We start from the raw sequence: 26,997 nt of genomic DNA on the forward strand, positions 1-26,997 counted from the left end.
AATTGCTTCCCAGTCTTTCAGAGGTATAAAGCACTGCTGCTGACGGTGGCTTATGCTCGTACTCCTCTTCCCAAGCATGGTTTAGACCCTTAAAAGCCATATTTGAGCTTTATATTAAATGACTACGGTATTTTATAAAAATATCATGCTTTTGTATCTTTCAACAATATCTTTATGCATATATTTTGATTTTACTAAAAACTTATTTTGCCATTTGAACTTGTTTGGCGTTTGACTGACTACTTACTCTGTCCATGCATGAAGCCTCATTCTGTGAGCTTTGGTTCACATCACTGCCTGTGGAAGAATACAATGTGTAGGCACAGTGACATCATTTTCATTTGTACTGTATCTGATTTTGATTGCTAGTTTTCCATTGAAGAAATATGTAGCATTAAAACTGCAACAGACTTTCATCTTCCAATAAAACTATCCACAGAGATAATAAAATGCAAGATTAATTTGCTAGTTGTATTAATCTAGTTTAAAAAATTGTAAAGCACAACTGAAGTTGATTCAGAGTTGATATTTTAATGTATTTTTGCTATTTGTTTAATGAAAAAGTTAGATCAATAGGAGACTTATCACCTTAAGGCAATACTGTGCAAAATCTGCTAGTTAAAAAGGAGGTGTTAGGGTTAAGGAATTTCAGCTAAATATGGCTTAATGAGAATCACAATTAAAGCTTAAGAAAAATGAGTTGCAATTAGGACTGAGGATAACATAAAGTTTGTTTCAGTGGATGCAAATTAAACCTAAAGATAAATGATGTTATCTAACCCCAGATGATAAAAGAGACAGGCAACTGAAAACACAGTTGAGAAGTAAACAGCCCATGTCCATTCATTCCTGAAATAAACACAAGCCTCTTGGGAAAGCTCATAGAACCACCCCCTTAACAAATGGAAGACTAAACTAGCAGCCATAATTTTAAAAGGCTCTAAATCCTAACAAGCGAATGTATCCCAAACAAGAACAAAGCTCTCTGGTTTGTTGCCAGACTTTGAGAGAATTGCCTTGGATCTTTCTCTAACATATGACTGCCTCCCGAAGCTCTACCACATGCTCTATTTCTCCTTCTCCCTGGTTACGTAAGACATCTTTTTAAAAAAAATTAAACTAGGGAAGTTATTTTTCTTGCATAAATGCCAAATCCTTCGGCCCAAATAAGGGCTGTGCGAATGAACCCCCACAATGATTCAGGGGTGCAAGGAGGGCCAAGGAAAAGCTATGTATGGGGTCCACAGTTTTCACATGCTGAGGAGCACTGCTTTACATTGGCTTCGATAGCAAGTCTACAGAAGAGGATTGTGGAGAGGCCACAGACATGGCCAGTGGAACAACAATAAATATCTTCCAGCCAAACCCCCTCCCACAGAAAGGGAATGCAAAAGCCTGAAAAAAGGATTCTCTGCCTGACCTCTGTCAAACTCCCATATTCAATGCCCACTGTCATGTGTTTGCAAAGGGGAGAGATAGTGGGCATGAGTCAAATACAATAAATATACAACTGTAGGATTGTATACATTCCATTCATGCAAACAAGTAAGCAGACACAACAAGTCTTACCACATAAATGGTAAGGCAGCATTTTATATTGAGTACAGTCTTATGGAAGCATTTTGGAACCACGTATGTGTAAAATTCATATAGGTAAAATATACAAAGGTTTACTAACAAAAGTCACTAACAATGGCTTACAACTATTTTAGTATATACCCTGTCCTCCCAGCATGAGAAAAACTTCTATTAATACTAATGTGAGCTAAGCAGACACGGAGAGAATATGCTACTTTTAATTTAACTGATAATATTTAATGGATTGGTAAATTCTTTCCTAAAACTAATCAAATTGCCAAGCCAGAAATTCCAATTTTGTTTGTAAGCATATACTGTAGTACCTTAAATTGTAGTGGTAGCTACAACTCTAACTGCAGTTGCATCTATTCCGTGTGTCAGCTTTAATTCCTGTGTCATTTTACACTAATGAAATAGCTGTGGTCAGGCCACAACTTGAGGATCAATTTTGTTAGTTATGTTAAATTAGGTTACAATTCACATTTGTGGGAACTAATTTATGACTTACATGAAGTCAAACTATTTCCAATTTTATACTGCAGGTGAAAAAAATTATTCATCTTCAAGTATTTCCCTTAACTAGTACAGGCATCTGTGAACAATAGTTTCATTACATATTTTACATGGTCAGAAAAATGTCCAGACTCCACTTGCTTTTATGTTCATGTTTTTCATATTCTACAGTGTAGTAAAGAGCTACTGCCACCACCCCCTTCCAATTACCCGCACTTACTACAAGACTCTCAACGGAACCAGAGGGCAGTTCAAACACAGGTAACAATGACCAAGTATGCAATAAAATCCATGAGTTGTGAAAGCATATCACCCAAAAGTAACTTAATAGACCCCAAATCTGGAGCTCTTAAGTCAATGCATATGTATTAAGAACCTATTTGTATTTGCTAATGTAATGTTATTGGTTCATTACCTACCTTCAGTATTAAACTGACTGCAAGTCAACAGTCTGCCTCTAAACTTTTCATTTTCTTCAAGCATTTTTGAAATTACTTTCAACACTCCATGAAAGACTTCAGACTAAAAATAAAGGAAGAACATTCTCAATGAACAGTGTCAAAAAGTTTGTTTTAAAAATCTCCTCTGAAATAGGATTTTGAATTGTCCAGCACTGAACATTCAAGGGTAGTCAATCTGCTTTGTTTGCAACTCTAGTAATTAACTAGATGTCTGAACATAAACCACATTTATTTTACAAGTCTAAAATCAGTGTTTGGATTATTCCTCCATATTTTTCATTCACCTTCTTCCCTGGATCTCTCATTACCCAGCACCTGTGATCCTGTCCTTCCAGAGGAGGAGAACTGGATGTGACTCCCTCTGGGGCCATTAAAGTCTCTTCAGGGTCAGCCAGAAGGGGAATACCTGAGAGAGATGCAAGATGATCCTTTTCCCCAGGGGTCAAGCACATTCCCTTCCAGTCCCTTGCCTGCAGTGCAATTTAGACCTAGCACTCAGATTCCAGCATGGCAATGACCTGACCGGTTCTGATATATCAATATTAATTACTTTTATGTTATCTACTGACCTTTTCAGTTGAAAAACGTAAAAAATTCCCTCTGTAACTGGCACACTTCAAACTGCCATCATAAATACCAAAACTGAAGCACTAGCAAATTCAGAATGCTAACACATCAAAAATAGGAGATTACAGGATTTACATTGCTATAACGTGCCAAAGTTATGGTGATATCTGGACCATCCACTGTGAAACTAGTCTAAATCTAATAATTTCTTCTTCATTAAGCTTCAGTGCTAAAATGTAAAATACATTCCTTGTTCTTCTTGGAGACTATTTAATGAGCTAGAAGAGACAGTGTAGCAAGTGTTAGCTGCACCTCTGAAGTCAGTTGTTTTCTCCTTGTTTTAAATCATGTATCGATGACATTACTGTATTATATTATATCTGGGTACTTGTATCTCACGTATGGTAAATCTCATGAGTTACCATTGTAAAAAATGTGTCTTTTTAACTTCAAGCATTGGGTGAACTATTCAATAGTACCAGAAATACATTTGTGACACAGAATGTAATTTTGTATTTCTATTAATATAAAATTAATAGCCAAATGTTGCTCTCACTTATCTGTTCCCTAAGCAACCCCATTACCTAAAATATATAAGTAGGGACAGAATTTGGCCTTTATGGGCTTAATCCAGCAAGGTGTGGTGCATTCTGACCCTGACCCATCAAAGCATTGCTGGGTTAGTCATTTAAATCAAAGGAACTACTGGTGTTCAAGTTAAGCACATGCTGAAGTGCTTTGCTGGACTGGGGCCAGAATTCTCAGATCTTGCAGATTCAAACTCTAAAGGGGTGAAGATAACACTATTTTTCAATTCCTGCAAGTGAAACTTCCTATAACATCCTTTTGCATCTCTCACACACACTCTTTCTTACACACACACACACACACACAGTGCAAGGAGTTTATCTTCTAAAATGCTAACACTTTCGTTCACTTTAGTCCCATATTTTATACCTTTTCCTTTTTCTGTTTTGTTACTTTATTAACAACTTTAGAAGTGAAAGGGAATCCAAACTTATCAGCCTGATTCATTTGAAGACCACCTACAAGAAAAATTAAAATTAAAGAGCTTGAATGTATCCAACTAGTGGGGATTCTCCATCCTTCCATGGTAAACAGTATTCATTTCGAGCACTGGCAGCCTGTGAGATATCAGACTTTCATATCACATAATTCTGATTAACACCTTGTTTTTTCTTCCGTTACAATTATTAGTGTCTGATATCTCAAACTGCTTAAATCAGAGATTAATACTCTATAACAATTGAAAGTGTAGACATTAGGCATTCAGGTGACATACCATTGGTTTCTAGTTCTCATTTTTCTTGATAGTATCCACTAAAATCCTGTTTGAGCTGAAGTGAAGATGGTAATCAGTACTGTGATACTGAAGTCTGATATCTCGCTTGCTCCTAGTACTAAAACTATTTTGGCATACCAGTACTAATATATTCAATGAAGATTTCTCCTTTGTACTCAACCTAATTTGAGCTTTCTCACAAATTCTATTAACTGCTCTTACTGTTGATAAGTGATAGCAAATAATAACTACATAATAAACTAGTAGAACTGTTGTCTTTATTTCTGAAATACAAAGTAATGGATAATCTGGATCTATCATCCTTAAAGGTTTTTAAAAAATGTTTACAAGGACATTGTAAAACTTCCTAGGGTTAACAGTTCTGTAAAATTAAGAAACAGCCTCCCAGTTTTCCCCAGAATCTCCTTCCAGGCCCAAGCTCTTATCTTGAGAGCTGAGACAAGTTCTCAATTTTCATTCCATTTTATTTTGTGCAGCAAAACTGATCTTTTTAGCAACACATCAGGAAAAGTTTCTGGAAGTGAAAAACTACCTTCTTTTTTTTAAAAAAAAGCAAATAAAGGGACATCTATCCCCATCTCATTTGGGCCCAGACACAAAGAAAAAGAACACTGAGACATGCATGGACGGGAGCTTAAGTATTCCAAAGGCACTATTCCATCTGGGGTCTACCAAGCAAGGTCAGTGAGGATCCAGGAGCTGAAGACAGATCACACCAACTCCTAGGGGTGGATGTCAGTGACTCTGCTTCCCGTTCTACTGGGTGAGGAATGTGGAAGGCTGAACAGCGAGAGGACAAAACTGCCTTCACCCCTGACTGGGGGAGAGAGCTTCGCCATTCACCAGTGTATTGGGTCTGGAGCAAAAGTGCTTTGGGCGTTTGTCACTTTCCATTCACCTGCCAAGGAAGTTATTCATTCTCCCTCCCACCCCACAGCACCAAGTTTTGTTGCTCCTGGCGCAGGGTGAGGGTCCCTTCGTGTGTTGTGTGGAAGGGCGGTTACCAGCCATGCAACGGGGTGGGGGATGCCGGCACCGCCTGGCTCAGCCAAAGAGCCCGACGTGAGGAGGCGATTAGCCTCATCGCCACGTAACTAAGAGAGGGGGCTCGAGTCAGCCCCTGCGGCTGGGCCCCTAGGGGACGTCCCACTGGGGCAGCGCCCACTGGGCACCTGCGCTCAGCCCATCCCTTCTCCAGGGTGGCGCGTACCGTATCTCTGGCTGCCGGGCGCCTGCACGCTGCCGCCGGCTCTGCTCTGTGTGCACCGCAGCCCCGGCCCGCTCTCCCGGAGACTGGGGGCTCCCCCGGCCTGGCCACCCCGGCTCGGTCCCTGGGTGGCAGCACACGACCCAGCTCCCTTGGGACCGGTGCTAGGCGGGACCGGGAACCAGGGGCTTCCGCGACCTTCCCTAGGAGCGGCAGCCGCCTCGCCCCGCAGCACCCCACAAGCCGCCCCCTGCCTCCGGCTCAGACCGGAAGGAGAGGACATCTCTCGCTCTACGACACCGGAAGCAGCGGCCTTCTCCTCACGGCGCCAGCGGCCGCGGGGACCACCGCCATATTGGATCACGGAGCCGCAGCGGTGGGTGCCGAAGCTGTTCACGTAAACTACCCGCATGCGCTCCCGGCCAGGGCGGGGCTTCATCCTTGAGGGATACTGAGGCGGGGGCGCTCGCTCTTCTCACAGGCGACTCGGGGACAGCTCTCGGCCAAACCAACCGCGAAGGGCGTGCGAGAGACCATTAGGGGAGAGGGACCCGCTTGGAAGAGCTCCTTGGGTGTGGGAGCGAGACCTGATTGGGAGAGACCACTGGGATTTGGGGGGGAGAGGCCGCGGGCATTGGGAGGGGGTGACTCGCTTAGAAGAACCCACTGGGAATTGGGCGGGGAGGGGTGAGACCATTGGTAGAGGTAGTGTCCCATTCAGAGGGGGAAGCGGGAATCCTGGGGAGTCCATTAAAAATGGAGGGATGGGCCCTGGGAAAGCCCATTCACATGGGCGGGGAGAGGCAGGGTGGCTATACTGTGCACTTACCTGCGGTTTTAATAGCTGCTGCCTGGGATGAGCCAGGTCTCAGCTCAGTGTCCTGCAGCAGCTGGCAGTAGGACATGGTGAACTGGAGTCTGTACTGTGCTCCTGGGGGGACTGGAGAATCAGCTTATCAGTTGTATACAGGACTCACAATTCCAAGTTCTGTGCTATGGCTTGCAGAGTCACAAGCCAGTAAACCATTTTCTTAACTGTACATGGGTAACAAATTTGTTAGCATGTAATAATAGGTCATTGTTAAATCACGGTGACTAAGGGAAGAATTCAGTACAAGCAGTATTGCAAAACTGCCATGAAAACTTGACAGAGCAGCAACAAAATCCACTCACCCACCTTTGCCATGATGCTGCTGTGGATGGAAAAGCTAGACATAATTTACTCACTTGTCAGAATATCGCCCACCCTGCTAGAATCAGATTCTGCAAGGTTGAATCTGATCCATGTTATTTAAGGCTTTGTTCAAAGTTTATCACCACCTCAAGTCTGGTTCTTATGTTACCACCACCTGGAGACATACTGATTTATTTTATGTATATACTTTGATTTAACACGGTATCAACTGACATCTTTTTGCTGTGGGTGCTTTTATAGAATGTTAAAATTCATCAGTATAATCCAATAAACTTGACCCTAGCCTGCTGTGATTGTTAATTAGTGCAAAGTTTTCACTGGCCTTAGCTACATGTGTAAATACAGATTTAACCAGTGTGTGTACATTTCTGCCCAAATTTGTATTTTAAATTGTGGTGTTCGCAGTGCAACCATCGTCAAAAGGTTGCATGATGTAGTATTGAGAAGATCCCCATTTGATTCTGAATCTGTTACATTTGAAAATGTTCTTATATGCAGATGTGGGTTTTGCCACTTATCAGACTTTTCCAGAACAGATGGGATTTTCAACAGCACATAAAAGCACAATCCCATTGACTTTTGCTTAGTCACGTAAGAATTTTGAAAATACCAATGAATATTATTTCTTAGACAGTTGAAGCAGTTAATTGGTCGCAAGAACAAAAAAATTACAAGTTAAACTGAACAAATATTGGGTAGACTCTTCCCATAGTATTTTTAATGTGACATGAGACTTACAATGTAAAATATAGGAGTACTTGTGGCACCTTAGAGACTAACAAATTTATTTGAGCATAAGCTTTCATGAGCTACAGCTCACTTCCGAAAGCTTATGCTCAAATAAATTTGTTAGTCTCTAAGGTGCCACAAGTACTCCTTTTCTTTTTGCGAATACAGACTAACACGGCTGCTACTCTGAAACCAATGTAATATATGTTGAAAATGTATTGGTTTTTCTTGCAGCCTGATCCAAGGCCCAGTGAAATTAAAGGTCATTATATTGACTTCAGTGGATTTTGGATGAGGCCTATGATTCCTAAGTTTAAAAAGCCATTTTAATAGCACCTGGACCGTCAAAATAAACAGTGCAGTTGAAAGGAAAGTGTTGGTCAAAAATATTCCACAAGATGGCAGCCTTACCTACATGAAAGACACCATTTCAGTTAAATCAGCGTTGCTGTGGGAACCAGGGGATGAAATAATTAAAGACAATAAATCCTTCCCCAGGGTACCCAGGATTTCATGCTATTTTATACATTGTAGATAAAGGGCATTTTGTGTGTGTGTGCGTGTACATGAAAAACAGGAAACAACCTGTGGAAACAGCCTGATATTTTGCCAAAAATAATATTTATTTTCCCATGATAAATGCAGTTATTATGGCCTCCACATACACATATAATAAAAATGAGATCATGTGAATGCAGTACAATTATCAGCTGAACTACTATCAATGAATTTAAAAAAATACCTCCCCGTTATGTCAAACAGACAGGTAGGGCTAGTAAAGTTCCTGATGAGTTAACAAACTTGAGTTCTGTCAATTCCAGATTTGAGGGCTGCTCCATTAAGAATGCTCTGATCTCAGAGTGCAACTCTAAGACTGTCTGGTGAGAGAGTATAAGGAGGGATTCTGAGATACAAAGGTCTCAAACCATGTAAGCAGGCATTTATCCCAATCGATAAACATTAGTAGCACCCATTTTGATTATAGAACTGTTTTACACTTAACATGAAAACTTGATGATGCATATTTCTGGCTATGAGTTCAGTTTGCCAGCTGGCACTCAACATCCCTCCTATAGTCCCTTCAATAGCTCTGTGGATGAGAGTTACAAGAGGCTTGCCAAATGGATGGTATGGTCAGCATCTGTGCTTTATGCTGTTCTTTCATTCTTCACTATTTCCAATGCATATCCTTCATGGGACAAGTTCTGTCCATCCTTCCCACCAATATGTTGCCAGAAGCAAACTTGATTTTGATAGAAACCTCAATGCAGCACTCCATTTTGCATCTGCTGTTATTTTCAGGCAAAACTGATGCCATATAAAGTCTTTATAATTTTGCAGGTGCAAAAGGGGAGTATGCTTCCCAATATCTCCAGAAGTGGGAAAACTAACCTGTTTTTAGATATTCAGAATTCATATAGCCTCCTTCTTCACAAGGGTCTTTGATGTTAGTGTTTAGTTCTTAACCATTGTTTTTCCTTCCTAAGTTTCTAGTACAGCTTAGGTTTTCACTAACGTATATGGGAGCAGTGCAAACTCCCATGTTTTGTGATCACTATTTCTCAGCCAAAAAATTTCAGTGAAGTAATTTCCATCTAATTATTTACCATTTGACAGTGTTTGTGGGGAAGGCCATGCCCAGAGCTGAGATTACAGGATCTTTCTTCTGCAGGAGTCATAGCTGTGTGGAGAGTTGTTTAGCACATGCATGCAAACTGCAGCCATGCTAAACTCCATGTAGCATGATGGCTGCATCCTGCTGTGAGACAGTTGCTCTGGTGAGCTCTTTCATCCTCTTTTAGTTGGAGGCTGCATTATCAACTCAGGTGAAGTGGCATCAGACCAGAGCTGAGTGCTGTTTATAAGCATCCGTGATGCAACTGTGCTTAGGGTCTGAAGCTTAGGCTTGCAGCCTCTTACGTGTATGCCATAGAGGGAACAGCACTAGCCATACTATTTTTGAGCTTGGTCAGTGGTCTTGGTCTAAGAGTTATTTCTATAGGCACAAATGTAAGAAAGTGTTTTATCAACCCATACAACACAGGAAATTTATATCTGCATAGAATCGTAGGACTGGAAAGAACCTCAAGAGGTCATCTAGTCCAGTCCCCTTCACTCATGGCAAGACTAAGTATTATCTAGAGTAGTGGTTTTCAAACTGTGGGTCGGGACCCCATTTTAATGAGGTCACTAGGGCTGGCCTAGACTTGCTCTGGCCTGGGACAAAAGTCTGAGGGCTTCAGCCCTGGGCATTGGGACTCAGGGACCGTGCCTGGAGCTGAAGCCCTTAGGCTTCAGCTTTGCCCCCACCCAGCAGGGGCTCGGGCTGGCTCAGACTTTGGTTCCCCCTCCTGGGGTTGTGTAGTAGTTTTTTTTGTCCGAAGGGGGTCACTGTGCAATGAAGTTTGAGAACCCCTGATCTAAACCATCCCTGACAAGTGTTGGTCTAACCTGCTCTTAAAAATCTCCAAAGATGGGAGATTTCACTCCCTAGGCAATATTGTCTCATTTGTTCCCCTGTAATCCCCCGTTCTCTCTATCCATCTGCTATCTCTGGTCTTAGATTTAGATTGAAGATCGTTAGGGGGGCAGGGACTGTATGTTTATATGGACCCTAGCATGATGGGGTCCTAGTCCAGTACTAGGGCTCCTAGGCACATACAAAAAATAACGATAACGTTATACACCAGGGATTGGCAACCTTTGGCACGTGGCCCACCAGGGTAAGCTCCCTGGTGGGCCAGGCTAGTTTGTTTACCTGCCTCGTCCACACGTTTGGCCAATTGCGGCTCTCAGTGGCTGCAGTTCACCGCACCAGGCCAATGGGGGCTGCGGGAAGTGGTGGCCAGCACATGCCTCGGCCCGCGCCTGCTTCCTGCTTCACGATCGGCCCAGCCTGAGGACGGGTCAGGAAACAAACTGGCTCTGACAACCAGGGGGCTTACCCTGGCAGCCCGCATGCCAAAGGTTGCTGATTCTGGAGAATCTGCGTTTTCATTTTTTTAAAGTAAATTTCTAGCACACATGGTTGTGAAGAAAGCCTTCCAAATTGTAACCAAGTGTAAACCCATGCAGTGTTGTCAGTCTAAAATAGTAGTTGTGAGAGGTGAGAACACACACACACACACATCCACCCACCCACCCCCCCTTTCTGGTTTATCTTGTTACAGCATGAACGAACTTCTTTTCTACATGCAAAAGTTGTACTGTTTTAACTATACCAGATAAAGCAGTATAAACTCCTAGTGTAGATGCAGTTACGTTTTATACTGGTATAGCATTCCCATAAGGGACGGGGAATGATCTATTTCAGTATGAGGCACCTTTATACCAATAAAACTGCATCCACACTGTGGGCTACTGGTATAACTATATCAGTAACAAAAAAATCTCACCCCTAACCAAAATAGCTGCGCTGCTACAAAATGGGTGCGTAGACAAGGCCTTCAGCCTAATACAGACACTGATTCTCAGCCTTGCCTCTTTCAGTGCCAATCATGGAACGGGGGAAAGAGCGGCTGTGAATCCAAGGGGATGGGAATTAGGAGTTGCTGTGGGAAAGGAAAAGGAATGGATATAAAAGAAAAGAAAGAGGGGAAATGATAGTGAAAGAAGAGAAACAAAGGGCAGAACTAGCAGTTGGCCTAAGGGAGGTAGGGGTATATTTTCCCACTAAGTGATGCTGAACATGACAGAAAGGTACTGAACAAATAGTAAACAACAAAGTTTATTTAGTACATAAAAGCCTGAACCTCCCCTGGAGCTTTTTGCAAATCTCTCATTAAATGAGTGGGCCCATGGACTATAACCAAAACTGGAATTCAGCCCTCACCTCACAAGAAGTTTAACATCTCTGGTTTAGAAGTTTATGAGTAGGCTTGGAGGGATTAGATTATTGAAAAATGTGAATTTCACCATACACACACAAACTGACAAAAAATATTTCCAATTGCTAATCTAAACATACAGATTGGCAAAACAAATGCTGCTTGAAAACTTAGTTTGATTTAAGGCTATTTATTTACTTTGTATATTTTGTCATGTGATGTTGACAGTTTGTGTTTTAATAGTTATAAAGCTTTCACTTTTTGAATCAGTGTCTACTGTCATTAAATAACTGTCCAGCCCTCCATACATTTTTCACAACTGTGGAAATTTAAATCAATAAAAATTGGAAAAATGCTTACAAATAAACATTGGTATTATCCATTGGAATTATTTTAAAAAAATCAAATTCTGCCAAGCCTGCCTATAATATAACAAGTGAAGCATACCAAAGTCAAGTGAAACCGCAGGGGAATTTAGATAGACAAACTGATCACCAAAACTGAAAATATCTAAGGCAGTGTTTCTCAAAGTTTTTGATACCAGGAACCAGCTTGCTGCCTTCCTAAACTGTCAGGGAGCTCTCAGGGTCCACGTCCCAGTCATTAAGAAACACTGATCTAGGGCACCAGGATTAACAGTTTTAGAGAGGTAGTTGTGGTCTATTAGTTAGAGTAGAAGACAGAGACAGGACTACAGTTCTGTTCCCAGTTTTGTCATAGACTTTGAGACACCTTGGATAAATTACTAGCATTTAACCTCTCTCTGCTTTAGTTTCCTAATTTCCAAAGTGAGAATAATGATGCTTTTCCCCCATTTACATCTAGGGGGGCTGGAATGCTAAGTTTTATTACTGTTTGTCTTGGAAAAAATGTGATGAGATCTTCAGTGACCTCACAAGTGGTAAAATTAATTTTTACACGAGGTACAACACTGCACTGCTCTTCTTAACACTATGCTGGGGACAGTGCTTGGGTATAGATTCAGAATGTGAATCGCTAAATCACCAGCAATACATTTGGCAGTATACTAGGTTTTCCAGGGCCTTCTGTTCAAGTACCGAAAGTCTGAGGTTTCTTAGCTTGTGCGATCTAACATGATCACAGCCCAAGATTTGGCTGCTGGCTAATGTAGTATTGATGGCACAGGTTCTATACGTCAGACTGGATGTGTGAGATGATTCCATTTGAGTACAGTAATAAATATCAGTGAGTACACTTGTTCCTCAGCACCCCATCTGCCTTGTTTAACCATGAAAGATCTTCGCAGTACTGTTTCAATCCTTACAGTCACATATGTCTCAGATGACATAAGGATGGTGCCAAAAGAGAACAGAGTGGAGCATCTGTCTTGGGAGCTTTCTCTGCAAAGAAAATTATAGCAATCGCCGCTTTGTTCTGCTGTCAACATCGAGTCAAAAAGACAACCCCCTGAAAAACTGACCTTTGAGCAAATTTTCTTGCTATTGATTAGAGAACGGAGTTGATTCCGCCAATGTGTACAGAGCAGCATCTGCCTGTGAACAGCTGGTCCTGCTGAAGCAAAGCTGGGGGCAATTCTATGCTGCTTATATTATGAACACTCCTATAAGTGCCACATATACAGTGAGCACTGCAAAACTAAAATTTGAGTTTCAAATATAAATCCAATAAAAGGACATTTTTAGGCCCCAATCCAAGAAAGCACTTAAAAGCATATGCACATATTCATCTACAGGACAGCACTTAAGCACATGCTTAAAATTAAGTACTGTCCTGAATAAGGGTGCTTTTAAATCAGAGTCTTAATTATTTCACCTGCATAACAGGGTATATATCTCAGAGCAAATTAGTTTATATGACTCAGCAGCAGATTGGGATGATTTGGATTAAGTGAACATTTGAAAACTGTCTTGGAATGGGACAACTTTTAAATGCATTACAATGTGTGTGAATTCATACCCTTCAGAGATGACAAAACTACATCACAGTTAATGTGACACACTGTGTGAACAGCCACAGTTCTGTATATACTGACAATACCATTCTGCCATCTAAATCGTTTCACCATTCTTCACGCATAACTCCGCATGAAAAGTAATCTGACCCATTCCACAATGTGGAAATGCCCAGTGACAGATTTTTATTTATATCAAAGTCTAAGAAGGGAACACTGCAGCAACAAAATTCATAGAATTTTAATGCAAAAGGAAAAATGCATGTTCACAAAGTTCTGACAATGAATAGATCGGTATTAGAGACCATCTAGCAAATGTGGACTGGATGGTTTAAGGAACTGGTAATGAAACATGAAGCCTTTCAGTTCATGGATACCCATTCAAATCTCAGGTAGTCAGTTGTTACCAAAAATAGTTACTCTGATAATTTGTAATGATCGCATGCGAAGTGAGTGGATAGTCTCACTCCATTTCCAAATGGAGGGGTATACACTTCACAAAGCCACCACCACAATGGCTCCCTTGTTAACAGTTCCAACTAAAACTCCAGCCATTAAATAGGCATGAAGCCTGATATACCCTTAGAGGTTGTCCCTCCAGGGCAGCCCTTAGACATGTTGTTTATACACCCACTAGCTGTGTTATTCTGGATCTACTCTGTGGCCAGAGGACTTCCATCTCACAGTTTATCAAGCCAGTATCTTTCACGACCACTGAAATAACTTTAAAAAAAAAAAATCAACCTGTGTTTTGTCAGAAAAAAAAAACAGATCTATTTTCATGGTCTACAGAGAGAGCTAAAGTGGCCCCCTGGAAGTTTGCCCTCTTACGTTAACATATTTGAACCAAAAAGAAAAGGAGTACTTGTGGCACCTTAGAGACTAACCAATTTATTTGAGCATGAGCTGTGGCTCACGAAAGCTTATGCTCAAATAAATTGGTTAGTCTCTAAGGTGCCACAAGTCCTTTTCTTTTTGCGAATACAAACTAATACGCTGTTACTCTGAAACATATTTGAACCAGTATCATAAATTTAGGCCTGCATCTTAGAAGAATTCTACCATAAAGCCAGCAGGGGAGCACAAAATTGTCATCCGTTCCATAGCCATGGTGGGTACTGGGGTTTCTCTATCTCCTCAGTGATGGATTTAAAAAAAAAAATGAAATCTTTAGAATCCAGAGGACTTCCCGTTCCAAGCAAAAATAGGTACATAAGCTACAATTTGCCTTGAAAGCAGGTGATATTTGACAGCATGAAAGAGTGTTTAGTTTCAGTTAGATTCTCTCCAGAACCACCTCTAAATGGGGATTTAGGATGCAATCTATTTAAATAATCAAGTCAGTCTTTTTTCAAATTAAATTTATACAACTGAAGACAGCTGCATGTATATTCTTACCCTAGAGACTGCTTTTTTGCCTTATATATCTCACACACACACAATCATCTTATTTTACACATTGGAAGAGATGTCAGTGTTTTTCCCTCATCTGTCCTTTCTAATGTTATTTGTCTTGATTTCCATTAGGGAAGAAGTGTGCTTTTTGGACTATGGTCTGAGCAGGCTTTCATAGCACTGAATAAATATGAGTTGAAGAATCATAATAGACATTTGCTAAACAAACAGTTTCTTCTGAGCAATCAGTCTGGCAGCAAAAAGAGCCTTTTTAAAGTAAACCATTTGATGAAAATCTACACTATAGGTTTGTCTTCCCCTCCAAAATGAATCTCTCTCAACTGATGTGGAAAAATATCAGCTCAGTGAGTGAATGTGGTATCCCAGAGAAAATTGTGATTTATTGTTGTGTTCAATGAACAGTTTGTGCAAAGGAAAATACTTACCAAAGATTTATGTGCTGAGGTGGTGTTGGAGTTCTACCTATCACGTGCATCTCCACCTTCTAATGCCTGCCCGTGATATTTCATTTTAATTGTTTCAGGACAGAATCAGTTTCAAAAGGACCTTGATAAATCTGCTTCCCTAGAAAGCTGCTTCTAAGCAAGTCAACTTCAGCAACAGCCGCACACACCAGCAAAAGCAACAACTTTCATTTTGCAACGTGTATGACCTTTGGGCAGTCACTTCAACTCATTGTGCCAGCTTCCTTATAATAGAGGTAATAGTGCGTATGTACCACACCTGAGTGCCATGAGGTTTAGTTCATTAAGTTTATAAAGTAATTTGAGATGCTCAGATGGAAGGAGCTAAAGACAGTTTATTAACATCACAACTAAAATATACACCCAGTCCCCCGCCCCCCCAAAGTCAGTTAGGTCAGTGTTTCCATTCTAGTAAATAACTTTTTGCTAATGCTTTTCCACATGAATTCCTATGAATCAGGCACTATTTGGGCAGGAAGACTATTGATACAGCATCAGAAGATACCAGAAATCCACATTCAGGTACTAAGCTTCCTTTATGTTCATGATACTTTTTTTTTTTTTTTTAATCACTTGCAGATAAAGCATTCCCCTTCCTTCCCCCGCACCCCCCCCCCCCCATTTTCTAAAAGATTGTTTTCTCTTGAAAGTGGGTGTTAGGCAGGTGTGCGAACAATTTTTTTTTTTTGGTACGTCAAACCACCTCTAATCCAGAACAAAACAGCAACAGAAGGAAAGGAGCTATAATTAATACTTATGTAAAGAGGCACGTCACATGCCAGAGAACAGTTGATGCTGTCTGGGACTATTTGGCTGGCACAAAATGCTGTAATGAGGAATTAATTACTAAGGAGACATTCACATTTTTCTGTAAATTTGTGCTTATGACCCAATTAGACTGCTGACCATTGTCTTTAAAATATCTGTTTTGAGGGGATGGGTGACAAGCTAGTTAGTTAGTCGAGGGACTCTCAGTATTAAGTCTATTAATGAAAACTTTGTTTAAACAGGACATTGCTTAAAAGCATTAACTTTTCCTTATGTACACATCTTCTGAAGCCAATGTGAGTAGACCTCAATCCTGCAGGGCGTTGAGCAGCCTCAACCGCCAATGAAAGTTGCCCAGCACCTCATATAAGACGCTCAGCACTTGGCAGGACAGATCCTCTTAAATTGAAACCTATGTACCTACGTCATGGTATAGGAAATTAATTGCTCAGATGAGCAGCTGATTTACATGCAGAGAGTAGGATTGTGGGGAACAGAGCTATCACAAAAGGCATGGATTTGAGTCTTTCACTGGCAAAATATTCTGTACTATTTTGGGGAGTTTCTGTATTTTCTTGGGAGGCATGCACACAGATTCCAAAGCATGGTTCCACCAGGTGGAAAGCAACTTCCTTACCGGACAATTCAGATTCTCTACAGTTTGGATATTCTTAGCACAGTGAGAATGCTTAAGCTATTTGGGGGATCCAGAGTGCTGAAGTGGTGCCAATTAAAATCCCTTGTGAAGCTCCTTGTGAGAGAGAGATAGCAGAAGCTACAGCCCTACATGTCTAAATTTTAACACAGGTCTACATTATGGGGGGAAAGTCGATCTAAGCTATGCAATTTGAGTTACTTTAGTAGCGTAACTCAAGTCGACATAGCTTAGATCGCCTTATTGTGGGGTCCACACTACTCTGTCGACAGGAGACACTCTTCTCATTCCGGTGGAGTACCCGAGTAAATTGGAGAGCGATCTGCAGTCAATTTAGCGGGTCTTCACTAGACCTGCTAAATCGACCCCTGGCAGATCGATCGCCACAGCGTTGATCCACCGGTAAGTGGAGACAAGCCCTTCGTGTTAAACAGTCTCCACTGTAAAGCCCCTTAACAGACTTGTTTATAAAAATCTTTAGTCTTTTCCCCCCTCAGAAGCTTCAAAGTGTGTTAGGGGTAGAGGTTAATCTACAAGGGCCTTTGTCTGTCCATTCCATGCTTGGCTCTAGCCCAGATTTGGCCAAGCCTTTTTGACATGGTTCGCACGGTCTGAGGCTCTGCACTGCCAATGGCTCGGGGCTGTTCTCCTCATTAGATGTGTTGCCTGCCCAGTTAGGTTTAATTCTCAGCCAACATTCCATTATTTCTGCTTTGTCCTGGGCTTGTCTTTGTCCCTGTTAATTACTAGCAGAAGGGCAGCAAGTGGAAGCAGGAGACTGAACATTTGGCTACTACTCTTTGGCCTGGTTGACATGCTGAAGACTGCACAAATAAAAATAGACACTGAGGTGCTGAGTCTGCTTGAGGGTCACTGCAAAGTCACATGAAATTCCAGACAGTGATCTCAGACCTCCACAAGCACTGAATTCACAAAATATAACCAGTATTCAGCTCTCAAGACTGTTCTCAAAGCACACTGTAGAGGAAAACCTGATCCAAAATGGCTAACACCTGCAGTCCTCCTCACGCAATGCTCCCAATTTATGGGCTTGATTCTGTAGTATTGAGCAGCCTCTACTCATGCTGATTTTACTGAGGGCACCAGCAGTTTTTACCACCCGTTAGCATCAATCTCTAAGTCCACAGAAGTTTTGACTTGAGTAGGGACTGCAGGATTTGGCCCTAAGGATGTAGCACATTGTGCACTCCATCAAAATCACATTCCAGGCCCTACAGGGCTTCAACCAGCCGAACAGTAAAACAGTGTTTCCACAAATGGCTGCTGCTTTTAGTGTTTTAAAATAAAAAGGTTAAGAAGAAATTTGAATTAAAAGTTTTATTCATTCAACATCTCACATTACAAATATTTAAAAATTATATGCATACTGGTATAAATAGTCATTTGCAAACTATTTAATAACATTAATTTTCCACTAGCACTTCAACAAATGAACTCTTTAAAAAAAGTAACTTGTGTTATATAACTTAGAGTAGAACATACAAAAATATGAACTTAAATGTGAAAATTACTTTAATAAAAAATGAATTACCCTTATTTAAAATGCTATAATAAATACTACAACCTCCCCATACACAGTAAAAACTATATGGAAATTCAGCCAAGTAGTACAATTAACTGACATACTTAAATAACTTTTCCTTCTGATAATATGAGCAATACATTGGGGGGAAAACATATTAGGGATTAGTAAAAACTAGACACCCACTTGCTAAAAGTTTCACGTCCAAAAAATATAACAAAAAAATCTGATGAAAATTATAAAAACTAATTATACTTTAAAATTTAAAAATATAAAAAATAAAACAGTTGAATACAATATTGTCCCAATTCTTACAATGCTATCAATCACAGTAGCTTTAAAATAAGATAATAAAATAAAGCAAATGACCAAACCTCTTTTATTCCTTTTTTTAAAAATAATCTCAAATTTACATTAGTAGAAAGATTGATTTCTGATTCTTTTCTTTAGAAACACCAGCAAGAAAGAGGATTTACTAGAACAGTAGAAAATGACATTTTTAAATGTCTGCAATTAAAAACAAAGAATTACACTGCAAAGATCTTCCAGAAGTCTGAAATAAGTATTGCACATAACTTGAAGTTAACTTGCCACAATTCATCACATTCAAGTTTTAAATCACCTTTTAACAGAAGGTTTTAACTCTTCAAAAACAAAAGGGGTGAATTATCAAGTCTTTCCAACAGCATCCTTATAAAACGCTAGATTCATTCACTGCAAGTTTTAAATTTGCATTCTGCAGAGGTCTGTGTATGGAGAAGTATATACTATACCAAAAAGCATGGGGCAGTGGGGGGTCCTTTACATATAAAGTAATCAGAAACACTTTATTTTACACTGCAAAAATAACCATGTAATTACTCTGTAACTACATTGTAAATACATGGCCAGTGCCATGCTAGCGTGATAGAACTACAGGCTTAACCCTTTTGCAAACTGAAGTGATACCCGAAGATTTGTAAGCTAATTGCATGTTAACTATGTTTGGAGTGACATGGTAACTCCAACTACAAATCCCATGTAATCAAAAGGACATGTAATCACTATCTAAGTACAGAGTAATATATGTAATTGTTTATGCCCTGTAAATTGAAGTGTAACCAAATAATCTGTAAACACGCTTGTCACACAATCACAAGTGAATATTAGTAGAATAACAGTTTCTTACATTAGTCATGCATACTAACATTACATGCCTGCCACATAGCAGGCTTGCTTTTATTTCTTTAAATATAATTTAAAAGAGCAGACACCTTTCTGCATCAAACACCTAACATCAATTTGTTATTAATATTAAAAATGGCTAAACATTCACCAAAAACATCTGCATTTGTGTATAATTTTTAAAAACTTAGTAAGAAGCGGTAGACAATTTTGATGTTACTTTACTTTTAAATTTCTACACTACACTTATGCATTTAATTTTTGAGGGTCTAAAGACTGTCATTTGTCACTTTCATGCTTTTTTTCTTCTTTAATTCTCAACTTTACATATACTATTTCTTAAATTATATGTACACCAAATACATGGTGCTGGGCTAAGATGTTTAAGCAACATGCTTTCTTTTCTCTGCAGATTCTAAAATAGCATTGCCAGTGCACAACATCCATAATTCAAAATGTATGCAGAGCACTGAAATGTATAAAAAGCAGAATATAAGAAAATAAAATTTATTAAAATTATTTATATTAAAAAATGAAGTATATGAAGATCTCTCAGTAATAAAAGTACAAAAAGCTACTCTTTGCAATATGAAAAATTGAGGTATTGCATAAAGAGATATCCCGTCAGTGAAAAGTGTGCCTAAAAATGCTCACTGTTGGAAAAACAAGATATACAAAAGTAGTGCATAACAAATATACATTATGTGCATGACAAAATAAGTTAGCTACAAAAACACTGTACCGAAATTCAGCAGGTCATGTACAAAGGGAAAATTATTATTCAAAGCTAGTTCTCAAACAGTGTTATTTCTTGTAATGTTAACCCATCTCACCTATTTACTGGGTAGGATCGGCACAATATCACACCCCAAGCCACCTAACAAGCATTAAAAAAATTAAAAGGAACATTCCAACTATAATTATTATGGACTTCAGAGAAAAAAAGTCCCTGACAATCTACACAAGAGCACTCTCCATTTGCATTACTGTTGTCAATATTTTCAGGGATTTCATTAAAAGCAGCTCCCTTTCTTTACTTGACTAGTAGACAGCAAATGTCTCCATTTTGACCTTTGGAACTTAATAAGGTATAGTTCATTAAAGCCTGTATTGAAAATAAAAACTGCTTCTCATAAAGATAATCTTGAGGGTTAGGGGGCTCACAGAGTAGAAGTTTTCTGCAGCGCTGAGGCAAATCTTTGGTTTGAGAGAATCTAGGATGGTACCATGCCAGTCAGACAGTTTAGAAGATTGCCATTGGATTGGTTTGTTTTGCACACTTCTACACAATCATTTTAAAAGTTGACCAGGGCATTAGTTAAAATCAAGTTTGGAAGTTGATGCCCCTTCTAGTGCATCAAGAGACTATTTCAAACAAAACCCCCACCTCACCCTTAAGCATTCAGTTATCTACCATGTATTGTGTTAATGCTTCTCAAGCTGGAGTTTATTTATAATAAAGCATGCATTAACTTAGCAAAGTTGGCACTTCAGACACCTGTAATTCTTTATTTCCCCATGCGAAGTTCTGAAGAAAAGGATTCTTAGTTAGGATTCTCTCTGCAGGAAGAGTAAGATAGGCATATGCCTCTTTGCACAGATTTACACACTTATTAGTTCAGCAAACAGTGCAAAACAGACTTAGAGACTACTTAGCTTTGTCCTATTTATGCTTTCTACCTTATAGCTAGCTAAGTTAGAGGATATTAAAACTGACTTTACATCCAAGAGTAAAACCAATTAGCAGCCAATTTTTAGTCTGTGATACAGTGGAACACCAGAACTTAAGATAAAATCAGTGATATCCTTGAGGTATCTTATTTTTCATGTCAAAATGGAGAGCAAAGGCTGGCCCCTGATGAATGTTAGTATATTAGGATATAGAGTTATATATAACCATCAAAAATAAAATCTATACATTTGTCCTTAAGGAGAGGAAATGCCAGTTTACTAGTTGTTATTACTCTAGCTTTGGTAGAATTTCTAGGGCAGTAACCAGACAATTGAGTTCTCTCTCTTTTTAATGAAAAGTAATAAGTGCACTCCCGCCCCACCACTCCACTCAGTAGTAATGTTACCCAACTTTTATATTTGGGAACCTTTAAAAGGTAATTGTTTTGATAAAAATATACTAAGCTCTGCCTAGCTGATTAGTACTTTGGATGTGGTTGAAAGTCAGAGACATGGTGAAATATATCCTGTGCTAAAAATTCAGCCTCAAAACCCTTAACGTAAGTAAAAATAATTGTTATAATGCTGCTTCAACCTTGCTCATGCATTTTTTGTTGCTTTAAACATGCTCTTTCCTAGGCAGTTACTAGCTTCTTTCATTGCTGTAAAATTTAACGGTAAGAAAAGGCAAAAAAACAGGCTTCCCTTGGCGGGGCGAAGGAGGGGAGTGTCAGAACAGACTGATAGTGTTATTGTTGCATGGTTATTTTAATAAAAGTATTCTTATGTTTTTTATTAACAATAATTTAATTAAAAAAACAAAATACTCTATTTCATTTCTCTTTTCTTAAGATTCATAGACTCTCTCCTCTATGAAAATGTTGCATGAAGTAAGTGTCCTCTTGATACCAAGGACAAGAGGATGTAACTTACATGCAACATGTTACCAATACGAAAAGGAGTTCCCAATACAGTTTTCAATGACAAGATTCTACAAAATACCCATATTATAGGTCATTCTTTCATTATACTATTGTTAAATTACAGACTACTACAAAAGGACATGCTATCTTGAATAAGGGGGATGGCGGGGAGGGGATCAGGATAACAGAAGAGTGCACTTATTTTGAGGCCTGCATATGAGCACTGCAGTAATCTTTTAGTTCCAGCGGAATGAAATATGTCTTGGGCGATCTCCTCCCTCCTTCACCAGGGGCTTGTGGAATTCCCTGCCAGCGCGTGAATGGATAGCAGCCCAGCAATATTCACAGTAATACTGCAGACAGGTAACATTAGCACAGAAAAATGGAGCAAATTTTCCACCACAACGGGCCCCCTGACATTCATCACACAGCTGATCATCCAAGACATATGGCTTAACTTCCACCTGCATTCAAAACACAAGAAAGTTTACAATACTTAGTAACTGTGCAGTTGATACTCCCAATGTATGCTATTATTTATACTGTGGCAGGACCCTGATGCCCTAATCAAGGTTCTGTAGTCGTCAGTACTGCGCGCGTGCACACACACACACACACACGTCCTTTCCGTTCTCATTGCAGGCGTCAAAGACTGACAAAAAATAAATATAGGTTCTTTGTTTTGTTTGTTGAAAGAACAATCCTGCCCCCTTTTTACATTTGTTCAGGATTCAGTAGTTTGTGCTTTTTTGTTTTTGGTTCAGAGTCAGTTTAAGAAAGCCACTAGCTGCTGAAAATCAATGCTGAACAAGCAGCTGTCAGCACAAGGGTGAATCAATCAGTTTCGTTCCAGAACTTGTGTGAACAGGTTCATATTAAAATCAAAGGAGGATGCTGGGGATCTATTTTAAATATAGTTACAGGCATTATTATTCACAAAATTCCCTTTCAGCCAGGAATGTAAATTTACACATTAAAATTGCAGCTTAAGCACTCCAACATTTGAAAAGTCCAAAGTCCATATTTCCACTTATTTGCGAATTTCATTCACACCTTTAACAAATGATGCTACACTTAGTTTGTTTCATCTTCCTCTAGTACTTCAACTTAGTCCAGTCAGCAGTAGGAGATGTAACTGATCTACTTGTTTACTAATAGTAAGACTTGAACAGGATAGATTAAACAATATAACTATACCAACTGACATTCAGGACAAGATTCTGAGCAGTAATCTAGCCCCTATGTGCCACTCTGGCACAAGAAAAAAGCCCAAAAGCACACAGATCTTCCTAGCTAAGGATTTTCTTGGTATGGAAGAGTTCTGACTATTGTACATGTAGTTCCCATGCCAATCCCTATGTAGGAAACAAGGAGGGGTAGGGAAAGGAGCATGGTCAGAGCACGCTACACTCTTGCAATTCCCAGCTAAAGACGACCCAATGTGGACCCACCAGCTGGCATATTTTCTGGAGCATAGAGAGACTGCTCTAAAGTACACTGGGAATTGGGCCAAGATAGAATAGACCCCAGATTCAGGGAGCTGCATCCAGCTCCATTGTGGTTCCTCCTCTCACCTGCATCCAAAGGAAGCCAGTCACCACTGAGAATTTAATCTATATCTGACTAGCCAGAAGAACTGCCAGTTTTATTTTGAGAAAGTAGTAAAAGTGAGCACAGAGACAACAAGCTCCCTTTTGAAAATGTGAAGGGAGGACGTGAACTGATGTCAACTATATTCTTGCCACCCTCATTGTTCAACACAGAAAGCTGAGGAAGAAAATCCTATTGACACTCTGTAGCTTCCTTTTTCTTAAGAGAAGGAGTAATGGGGAGAACCTTTCCAGGTTCCAAGAGATGGTCATAAATATGCAATCAGTGTAACTCAGTACTCTATATCTAGAAGAATATGAATGTTTTGATACTGATCTCTGAAGTCTAGCAGTGTTTAGTTTTATTTAGTAACAATAACATTCAGTATTTTTTTACCATTAGCACATTCAAAGTGTTCTTCCAATGAATCCTCCCAGCATCTACCGTCATCCCCCCCCCATTTCTTTTTAATCACAAATGGAGAAACCGAGGCAGAGGTGATAGACCTGATTGTACAATCCTTACTCATAATAGCAAGGACTTACTAGATGAACAGTCCTACTGGCTTCAGTGGGACTATTCACCCACATGCTCACTTATGCAGCAGAAGTTGAACAACTGGGCCTTAAGTGACTTGTTCAAAACCACAGAAGGAATCCATATCAGAGCTAAGATTAGGGCAAAGGAGTTCCTGATTCCCAGTGCCATGCTCAAATCACTGAAAGACTACCTATCACCTGTCTGCCCAGACTTTGAGCCCAGAGTGCAAGTAAAATTATAAGAGCAGTTCTGTCATCCAATGGTAGTGAGAGACTGCTGGAGTTTTAGGGAAAGTTTTTCGAAGAGAAAATGAGAGACTACACAATTGCAGAAAGAAAAACCTGAAATGTAGCACTTAATGGAGCAAAGAGTAGCAATAATGACCTGAAAGCCTGTTTCATTTATAGTCCAGAACACTGAAGCCTTTCAGATGACCAAACTGGGTTTCTTACATGTGAAGCAGACACAACAGGCAGAGGTGCACACAGTCCTGATACAACTGGCACACTAATTTCAGGTACATTAGAGTGAGGACAACTGTGCTCCTTCTTTAATTGTCTCTTCTTTAAAAAGTTAACTTGACATGACAAAATACTGAAACCGCTAAGGCAGGTGGGGAGAGTTGTTATGAGGCTATACCAGAATACTTACAGTATGCTGTACAATGCACTCCTATGATGCTCTTTTGGGAACATTCCCCAAATTTCCTGCCTTAGCAGTCACCTACTGGGGTCAGGAAGGGATTTTTCTCCCCCAATGTATTTTTGCTGTTGGGTAGGGTGATTTTTTTTTTTTTTTTTGGTTCTCCTTCCTCTGAAGCATCAGAGATGGTCACCGTTGGAGATGGGACACTGGAGGAGATAGGCCAGTGCTCCGAGGTGGCACCGAGCAGAGTCTCTCCCAGGTGCTTGGCTAGCTGGTTCTAGCTCACATGTTCAAGATATAACTGATTGCCATATGTGGGGTCAGGAAGGAATTTCCCCCAGATCAGATTCAAAGTGACCTTAGAGGGATTTTGCCTTGCCCCGACAGGTGGGTCACTTGCCAGGACTGTGTGTCTATATGCCACTTAATTCCCTACCATTGCAGGGACCTCTGGCATTGGTGCACCTCATAACCAGTCTAGTCTTCTGTGGGCTGTAACGTTTTGGTCTAATTTCAGTTTCTTAGTTTAGTGTGCAGGTGCTGGGTGGTTTTAGTGGCCGAAGTTATACAGAAGGTCAGACTAGATGATCTGGTGGCCTTTATGACTATTTACATATACACACACACAACCACCCCCCTCCCTCCTGGCCTCTATGACTGTACACCCACCCACACGCACACACACACCAACAGATTCTGCCTATCCTTTATGCTGGTGCGCAGTGGAGGTGGGGAAAGAGCAAGAACTGCTCCCTCTTTCAAGAATGCTTCAGTCCATCCCTCTGCCCCAGCCTTCAGAGTCAGACAGCCTAGCAGTGGGAGTATTCTATACCCCTGTGAAGGGGTATGGCAGCTGGCATGATCTCTTCCCCCCTGTACCAGGAAGTTCAAGGATGTATTTTACCTCTAGGTTACCTCCCAGCGCACCATACGCTGTGACTGCTCCTTTTTCTGGGCTGTGCTAACATGGCACAATGTAAATCTAAGCATGCAGTAAGTCTGAATGTAACATTTATAATCTTCACAATGAAACACTGATATTTACATGGAAACAACACATTTCTAGAGAAGACACTGAACAAAATGTGCTTTAGCCCTTACCCGTTTATCTATCTCTCCATGCTGCAGCTGAACAAAGCGGGCACTGATAGCAGCTATGTAACTTTGTTGATTAGAAAATGCAACCCGCCCAGCTCCTTTTGGGTATTTCAGCTCAGGATCTGTGTCAATTCCAGCGTAGCATACACCTCCATACAGCCGGTCCATTATCATTGCAAGCTCCACTAAAGCAGAAAACACAAACACAGTTAGGTAGATTTTTATTTTCTAAATCCCCTTTCTTCCATTCTAAGCATCGAATGTGCACGTTTATTTGTACTCCTGTCTCTAGCTACAGTTACATAGCATCAGCAATACTTACATTTTTCAAACACTAATATATGTTTTGTATGTTTAATATAAAATATATTTTTTCTCCCGAGATGTCCTGCTGAAAAAACTCCCAGGGTTCTCCCAAAGCAGTAAGGCTGATTGTACAACATGCCAGAATTAACATGCCAAAGCTGCAACACATGTAGTATACCTGCTCGTAATGGCCGAGGAACACCACCAACAAAAATAGTTTTTCGTGGATCAAGAGGCTGCGAACCATCCATCACGAAGTCACTATCACTGAGATTCCAAGGCCTGATCTGAACCTATGGCCAGAAAACAAACTTGTTTACTGTTCCTAATTCAGATTAAGAGTTGAGGTAAGTATTTTAGCAATATCAACTGTCAGTTACAATGTAGCCTCCCTGATGGTAAAAACTTTAAAATGGTATCAATGACTATACTTTGAACTCACTTTCAAACTGTACATCAACTACCAATTAGGAGTTAATGCCAATATGCTCTATTAATGGTGACCTAAGCAGATCAGATTTCACCTTGTTATTTAACTTGTATGAGATATACAAGTTCTTCCTGTTAATGTGATGCATTATCACAATCCAACCATGCTATATAAATACACATGTATTCATGATTATTTGTGGTGTTCTGAAAGAGTAAGCGGTACTGTAGACATCAGGCTAATCACTATTTCAATAGTTCCAGCATGCAAGGCTATGCATAGTTTATTTACTAAGCAACAATGGCTGCCGACAGAGGGTCTTGACCCAGAGCCCTCTGAAATGAGTGGGAGTCACTAGGCTTTGGATTGGGCCCATAGTTACTGTAGTATTAGTACATAATGCATAACCGTACCATCCTCTTTGGACATTAATCTGTTTCACTGAAGTCA

General features: G+C 40.1%; 2 protein-coding genes and 1 long non-coding RNA gene across 12 annotated transcripts in view; 1 reads left to right on the top strand and 2 right to left on the bottom strand.

Annotated features, from left to right (window-relative positions):
• The window catches only part of C8H5orf47 (chromosome 8 C5orf47 homolog), a 21,225-nt gene extending 15,023 nt beyond the window's left edge, over positions 1-6,202 (bottom strand). The window contains exons 1-4 of one of the 5 annotated variants that reach the window (XM_075131332.1): positions 5,654-6,193; positions 4,077-4,165; positions 2,511-2,613; positions 248-297 (exon numbers count right to left, since the gene is read on the bottom strand). In XM_075131332.1, the coding sequence (XP_074987433.1) occupies positions 248-297; positions 2,511-2,613; positions 4,077-4,165; positions 5,654-6,089 (678 nt within the window). In that variant the 5' untranslated portion in view covers positions 6,090-6,193. The other 4 variants (XM_048861220.2, XM_075131334.1, XM_048861221.2 and 1 more) reach the window with 4 other exon arrangements.
• LOC125641375 (uncharacterized) lies at positions 5,914-26,319 on the top strand. Its single transcript, XR_012669588.1, has 5 exons — positions 5,914-6,026; positions 15,274-15,450; positions 15,675-15,736; positions 24,476-24,585; positions 26,195-26,319. It is a non-coding gene; the product is annotated as an uncharacterized LOC125641375 (long non-coding RNA).
• CPEB4 (cytoplasmic polyadenylation element binding protein 4) overlaps positions 17,961-26,997 on the bottom strand; it is a 61,415-nt gene continuing 52,378 nt past the window's right edge. For all 6 annotated transcript variants that reach the window (XM_048861208.2, XM_048861207.2, XM_048861206.2 and 3 more), the window contains 3 exons: positions 26,296-26,410; positions 25,815-25,996; positions 17,961-22,402 (listed from right to left, as the gene is read on the bottom strand). In XM_048861208.2, the coding sequence (XP_048717165.1) occupies positions 22,175-22,402; positions 25,815-25,996; positions 26,296-26,410 (525 nt within the window). In that variant the 3' untranslated portion in view covers positions 17,961-22,174. The remainder of the gene's footprint in view (positions 22,403-25,814; positions 25,997-26,295; positions 26,411-26,997) is intronic.

This window comes from Caretta caretta, chromosome 8 (genome assembly GCF_965140235.1).
Source record: "Caretta caretta isolate rCarCar2 chromosome 8, rCarCar1.hap1, whole genome shotgun sequence".
Classification (NCBI taxonomy): domain Eukaryota; kingdom Metazoa; phylum Chordata; order Testudines; family Cheloniidae; genus Caretta; species Caretta caretta.